This window comes from Belonocnema kinseyi, chromosome 3, assembly GCF_010883055.1.
Source record: "Belonocnema kinseyi isolate 2016_QV_RU_SX_M_011 chromosome 3, B_treatae_v1, whole genome shotgun sequence".
Taxonomy (NCBI): Eukaryota; Metazoa; Arthropoda; class Insecta; order Hymenoptera; family Cynipidae; genus Belonocnema; species Belonocnema kinseyi.
Genome location: NC_046659.1, coordinates 105,200,272 through 105,207,991, shown reverse-complemented (window position 1 = coordinate 105,207,991; position 7,720 = coordinate 105,200,272). Strand labels below are relative to the sequence as shown.

The 7,720-nt window shown below is 23.9% G+C and overlaps 1 protein-coding gene across 1 annotated transcript in view; it reads left to right on the top strand.

Moving 5' to 3' along the window:
- Positions 1–2,448: 2,448 nt before the first annotated feature.
- LOC117170114 (actin-related protein 2/3 complex subunit 1A-A) overlaps positions 2,449–7,720 on the top strand; it is a 28,816-nt gene continuing 23,544 nt past the window's right edge. Inside the window, exons 1-2 of the mRNA XM_033356647.1 lie at positions 2,449–2,843; positions 6,992–7,252. Coding sequence (XP_033212538.1) covers positions 2,777–2,843; positions 6,992–7,252 — 328 coding nt within the window. The 5' untranslated portion in view covers positions 2,449–2,776. The remainder of the gene's footprint in view (positions 2,844–6,991; positions 7,253–7,720) is intronic.

Here is a 7,720-nt window from a genome sequence, read left to right as displayed (position 1 = left end):
GAGTTGTGACCTCAACAGGGCGTCCTGAGCGAGGCTCATCAGAGGTGCTCACACGACCCTTTTTAAACTCGGAAACCCACTGCTTAATGGTTGAATATGATATGGAGGATGTCCCCAGTGTTGAGTCCATCTCTGCTTTGATTTCTTTCGGCTTTAACCCCTTCAAATAAAAGTATTTGATGACAGCACGATTTTCCAGCTTTTCCATTTTTAAGAAAAACACAGAGGCGTCTTGTTCAGTGTGCTCTGAAACCTAAACTAACATGGCGATCGGGCTGAAACTATAGCTACAAGCTATCTAAGGATGGTACTATAGAACGCCACCTCAAGGTAGGCCTAGTGGCGCCATCTCTTGGTCAGGCCGGAAACTTATCAATCCACCCTCGTATAAATATGAGTATAGAAATTAATTATAACAGAGTTTAAATTGAGGAACAATAATTATAATATGAAAAAGATTGCGTATGTAATAGAATATAATTCTGAGACCTCAATGGAGCTGAGAAAAGGAATAACAAAACTATTTGATTGATTGATTGAATAAATAGTTTAATTTTCTGCACAACAGATAGATTTTCTATAAAAAAAAATGTCAATCAAATAATACATTTTTCTACAAAATAGTTGAGTTTTCAAACCAAAAAGACGAATTGTCTACACAATACATAAATTTGCAATTAAAGAATAATAAATCTTCGGAAAAAGTGAATTTTCAATCAATTATTTGAACATAACCAAATATAGTTGATACGTAAATAAAAAAGATGAATTTTCATAAAAAATTTAATAGTTGATATTTTCTCTAAAAAAAAAGGTTTATTTTAAATTTGAAAAAAAAGTTCTTGAATTTTTAATCAAAAAATATTAAATTTCTACACAAAGAGAATTATTTCCAAATATTTGTTAAACTATGTATCTCTTAATTGCCTTAAAATTTTCCAGATTCTTGTTTTACAATTTTGGAAAATTTTTGAAATCTTTTTAAATATGTATTGTCTTAAAATGATTATTCTTTAAATAAAAATTAATCACTAAAAAATCCATAAAAAGATTCGCAAATTATAGGTAACTGTATGAACAAAACTTTTTACGAATTTTGCTCCGTTTCAAGATAATACAAAAATATAAATATTTCCTCAAGATTCCGGAGAAAATTTTTAATGATTTTTTATTTAAAAAATTATTTTTGAAAGAATATTTAAGAACTATTCATAATATTTTAAATGATTTTCTCAAATTTTCTAAAAGAATTTCAAAGTCAAATTTTGCAGATTTTCAAGGCGATAAAAAAATTGAAAAATTGAAACGATTTCAAGACATTTGAAATGATTTTATAAATTTTCAGAAAAGTTTTAAAAGTAATTTAAAACTTTTTTTAATAATGCGGATTATTTACGATTAGGATGATGAAGATATTTTAAAAAATTTCAAAAGATTTCCAATATTGCCAATAAAGAATCCTGAAGATCTTAAGCCAAATTTTTTATGTTGAAGAATTTTTAAGCATTTTTGGAAAATTCGAAAAATTTTAAAACATATTTTTAGAAGGCTCACAAGTTTTGAAAAGATTGAAAATAATTTAAATTTTTCAAGTATTAAAATTTATTTCAACAATGTGTAGTTTTTTGACGACTTTGAAATAAATGTGAGACAATTTTCAACGAATGTTATAGGTTTCAAAAGAATAAAAAAATTTTCTTATAATTTCTGAGAATATTTAAAATTATATTTTATGTTTGCAAATTCATGTTTCATCTAAAATTTATCTAAAATATTTGAAGGCACATTTTTCATATTGAAATTTTTAAAACAAATTTAAGAAAAATTCGAGCCTGTTTCAAAGATAATTAGGAAATTTTGAAGTTTTCGAGGGCTTAAAATTATTTTAAAACATGGAAAGATTGAAAAAAATTGTACTTTTTACTTGGTAAAATCCAGTAAAATCCAAAAAAAATTCTTAAAGATTTTCAAAAACAAATAAAAAAATGTTAAATTTGAGAAAAGTACACAGCTTCTTCTTTATTATTTTTGTTTATTTGTATAACGAAATAATAATATTATCAAATTTATTTTCAGTATTAAAACTTTGCTGAGGTATGATCCTCCTATAAAAACCTGCATTTGCCCTAAAAATTCTTTTCTTTCACTTCCTCTATTTTCTCATCTAATTTTATATTCTCATTAAATATTTCAATTTTCTCGAAGAGTCTTCATAAAATATATTTAATACCACATTTAATTATTTCACTTACAGAATATTCGTTTCTAGTTGATATCTTAAAATTAGATTTTTTTCTTTTTAAATAAAAATTTGAATTCGCGCCAAGAAGCGTAGTACGAACTAATATAGTACCTGCGATAAATGGAGAGGGCAGCAGTTTACAAAGTCTAGAAAGCGTCCCCAAGCGACTTTCGAGTGAACTTTTAATAGGGGCCGCTGCACCATAACCTAAGCTCTAGTTTCCGGGCGAAATCGAGCTGTCAGATCCAAAATCCACCCTTTTTGGGGGGAAAAGCAAAAACTACGAACGCTTTAGAGGGATTAGGAGATTCGTGTAGACTGACCATAGTCCACGAATTTTCCAAGGTCCCTAAAATACGATCCGTCTGATTAAATTCCTTTCGGAAAGAACCGGGTTGTGGGCCGCACCCAAGCAATTCCTCCTGTGATTCACCAAAAACGCATTTACTTCCTTTTTGAGAGTGCAGTGGAATTTTTAAAGTAATTTTTGTCAATTGAGTGCAATATTTATTCCCAAGTTTGCTCCTGTGAGAAATGACAGACATACACAATTTGGGATTGGATGCAATCTCCTGTCATGCCTGGAATAAAGATCGAACTGGTTCGTAGACTTTCTTAGAATTAAAAATAAAGTGAACTCATCAAGTTAATATAGATTAAGCTTGCAATTTTTTTTATTGACTGAAATTACTTTTTTTTTAACTTTTAAAATTATGTTTATTATTTTATGCACTTAATGAAAGGGATTTTAAAAAAGTTGGAAAATTAGATTCCAAATTGAAAGGTTTTGAAGTTTCTGGAATTTATTTTTACTATTTGTTTTAGAATTTAGGTTGCTTTCGAGATGCATTTTTTTTGGATATTCCTTATATTTTAAGGTTGAAAATTGAACTATTTCGTAACAAATTTATCTTTTTGGCTTGAAAATTCAATAATTTGATTGCAAATTTTTTTTTTAATACTAACATTTTTTGTATAAAGTTTATATTTCCGGAGAATTCAACTGGCTTGTTGAGAATTCTTCTTTTCGGGTAGAAAATTCAACTATTTTGACTGAAAATGAACTTTTTAAATTGAAATTTAACTTTTTTGTTTTAAATTAATATTTTAGGGTTGAAAATTCAAATTTTTTGTAAAATATGTATCTTTCTGCCTTACAAATTGCCCAATTTGAAAGGTCTTTCTGGGAAGAAAATTAAACTCTTGTTAAAAATGTATGTGTCTGGTTGAATTCAAGTGTTTTTTTATTAAAAATAAAAAATTTTTTGTTCACAACTTTTGTATTATTTACGTACTTTATCAAAGGATTTAATAAAAGTTCAAATGTTCGATTCCAAATTGAAAGGATTTGAAGTTTTAGATATTTCTGAAATTTATTTTTACGATTTGTTTTGGAATTTAAGTTTCTTTCGAGATAAAAAAATTCATCTTTCGGAATTCAAAACTCAATAATTTGTTTGAGAATTATTATTTTTAGATTGAAAATTACTGTTGTCTAGAAAGTTGATGTTATTTGATCATTTAACTGATTTGTTGAGAATTCGTCTTTTTTTTGGTAGAAAATTCAACGATTTTGGCAGAAAATTAAAATATTTTGACAGAAAAATCAACTATTTAGTTGAAATTTAACTTCTTTGTTGAAAATTAATATTTTGGCATGAAATTCTTATATTTGGTTAAAAATTAATATTTTCTGGTTACCGATTTAGCTGTTTTATTGAAAATCCGGCTATTTAGATTGAAAATTCAACTATTTTGGTATAAAATTGTACTATGATGTTGAAAATTCCTCTTTTTTGTTTGAAATTGGAACTACTTTCGTAGAAAAATGCACTATTTTATTAAAGAATGTCTTCAAAAATTAAATATTGAAATATTTTGTTGAAGATTCCTAATTTTAATTGAAAATTAAACTATTTTGTTAAAAATTCAAATATTTGGTGAAAAATTCGTCTTTTTTGGTAGACAGTGAATCTATTCGGTTTAAAATTAAACTTTTTTTTATTAAAAATTCGTTTTTCTTGTTGTTGAATATAAATGTTATGAACTGAAAAATTATCTGTTAATTTTAAAAATTTTCAGAAGAAAAATTTAAATTTTTAGCCTTATAATTTTTATTGTTCTATTTAAAATTTTTCTAGAAATTTTAGGACCAATTCAACTAATTTTAAAAGTTATTTAGAAGTTCTAACAAAATTTTTAAAATAATTATAAATTTGAAAAAATATAAAGCAATTTCTAGATTTCTTAAGATTTTGAAATAAAATTGGAATGCTTTTCAAGGATGCTTAAACTATTTAAAATTAAAATAATTTCTCTTCTGATTTAAAAAATTTTAAGTTGAAGAAATTTAAAGTTTTATTTTTTATAGCCTTAAATAAACTTATGATATAATTTTGAACATTTTTAAAAACCGGGAAATGACATTGAATTTATTTTTAGACCCGGAATTTTACAAAATTTTTAGAATAAAAATGTTGACCAACTTTGATTCCAACCGTTTTTAAAATAATTTGTTGAATTGTGAATTTTATAAATTATTATATCATTTAGTTTAGAATGCTTAATTCGAGAAATTTGTACTCTAAAAATTTTCCATTTTAGATTTTTAATTTTGAAAAACATATATTTTAATTTAAAGAATTTTAAAATGCAATTTTAAAGGTTTAAAAAATGAGAAGTTTTTAAAATCGAAGATTTTAAAAATAAAAACGGGAATTTGACAAATTTTCAGAAGAAAAATCTGCCCAAGTTAGATTTTAACAGTTTTTTTAAAAATATTTAAAGTGCAGTTTTGAAAATTTTTTAAATTAAAAATTAAAAGAATTTGAAGCTGAAGATTTTTGATAAAAACAGTTTTATTTTATCAACTGTAAATGTAAATAAATAAATTATTTTTAAAATATATTATTAATATATTATTTTTATTATTTTATTATTTTATTTTAGCTATTAAAAATGTAAACATGCGTTTTATTATTTTCAACTTAAAAATATAGTCATAATTAAATGTTCTTATTAAATTAAAAATATTGTGAGTCTAAATAATTTAATTTTTATCTCATTTAATTTAAAATTTCTTAATGTAGAAAGAGAATAAGTATTTAATATTTAGCAATATTTCACTGTTGATTTTCGAAGTACTTTTAAACTTTTAGTGTTACAATTTTAATTGTTCTATTTAAAAAGTGTTAAATTTTGACGCATAAATAAAAATTGAACACTTATTATTTCTAGAAAAAAATCAGTAATTTTAAGAGATATGTAGAAGTTTTGAAAAGATTCAAAATTAATTAAAAACTTGAAATTATTTCAAGTAATTTAAACGAAGTGTTTTAACATTTTTTTTCAGAACTTCTAAATAAATTTGACAATTAATTGAAATTTTCCTACAATTTTTGAAAATGCTAAAAATTAAAAATAAATCCTGAAAATCTTCCATAATTTTTCAAAGTGAAAAATCATTTTCAATTTTCCTAAGAATCTTAAGAAATTTTTTATTCTTTTGAAGTTTTTCACAATTCTCAAAAAAATTCTAAATTTTTTTGTTTAAAATCTGCAAAAATTTACATTTTATTTTTAATTCGTCTGTACGTATTTGAAATTATTCCAAGTTCTAAATTTAATTCGAATCTTTTTTAAACTTCTAAATATCTCTTAAAATTACTCTTATATTTTTTCAAATAATAATTGTTCTATTCTTATTTATAAATTCAAATAAAATTTTTTTAATTTGCAGGATTTTCTAAAAGTTATAGAAAAAATTCAATTCATTTTGAAATATATTTAAAAGAAATATATTTCTAGATTTTTCAAAATTTTGAAATTAAATTTTAAATCTTTTGAAGGATGTCTAGACTATTTTAATACATTTTAAAATTAATTGAAATTTTCCTACAATTTTTGAAAATCCTGCAAATTAAAAAAAAATCCGGAAAATCTTCCATCATTTTTCAAAGTGAAAAATCATTTTCAATTTTCCTAAGAATCTTAAGAAATTTTTTATTCTTTTTAAGTTTTTCACAATTCTCAAAAATATTCTAAATTTTTTTTTTAAATTTGCAAAAATTTACATTTTATTTTTAATTCGCCTGTAAGTATTTGAAATTTTTTCAATTTCTAAATTTAATTCGAATCTTTTTCAAACTTCTAAATATCTCTTAAAATTACTCTTATATTTTTTCAAATAATAAGTGTTCTATTCTTATTTATAAATTCAATACAACATTTTTTTAATTTTCAGGATTTTATAAAAGTCATAGAAAAAATTCAATTAATATTGAAAATTTTTGAAAATTTTGAAGAATGCCTAGACTATTTAAAATAATAATTTAACTTCTAATTTAAGTGCTATTAAGTTAAAAATATTATTTTTTAATTTTAAATGAGTTCTAAAATTTGCAGTTTATTTGAATTCTATTTAGCATCGAATTGAAAACTTAAAAACTTATTTTTTATTACTTTAAATGGAAAAATGTTTAGAGTAGAGTTCGATTTTTAAAATGAAACCGGTAAATAACCTGGAATTTTTTTCATCGATTAAAACCGTCTTGTGGTTGAAGATTCATAACTTTATTTGGAAATTTGTGTTTTCTTTTAAATAACATTTAATTTATTCATCTAAAAAATTAACTTTTTAGGTGAAAGTTCGTTCTTTTAGGTTTGAAAATTAATTTTTGAGAGTGAAAATTTAACTATTTTGTTTGGGGCATTCTAAATTGTATTTGGATTTTTTTTTTAATGTCGCAGAAGTGGCCTTGTGTCCAAACAATAATGAGGTTCACGTGTACAAGCAACAGTCGATGGGTTGGAAGCAATTACAAGTAATGCAGGAACATGATCAGCGGGTAACTGGAATCGATTGGGCTCCAAAGACAAATCGAATCGTAACTTGTGCAGCTGACAAGAACGCTTTTGTCTGGACTCTAGGTGAAGACGGAAAGTGGAATCCTGCTTGGGTTTTGCTGCGGACAAATCGAGCTGCCACTTGTGTCAAGTGGTCTCCTCTAGGTACATTTTATTATTATTTTAGCTCCTTTTCCACTTTTTAACTACACAAATTTCACCAAAAAATTCAGAAAAAAAACAATCGTGAAAGGGAATTAAATTAAGAAAAATTCCCGGAAAGTGAAATCAGGTATTCTCAATGATTTTCAAGATGTAAGATTTTTTTTTTTTAATTCCAAGGAATTTTAAAGAGATTTAAAAAGTGTCAAAGGATTAAAAATAATTTTGGATATTTTAAAAAAATTCTGAAGAATTTTCCAAAGATTTCAATAACTTCAAAGGATTTGAATTATTTTAGTTTTTTTTTTAATTGCAAAGAATTTCCAAAAGATTTCAATAATTTGAAAATTTTTAACGATTTTAAGGTGGTTTTAAAAATTCCAAGAAATTTGCAAGAGCTTTTAGACAGTTTTTTCAGAAATTTCAAAGGATTTTAAAAGATTTTAGAATTATTTTTTTTATTTCAAGAAG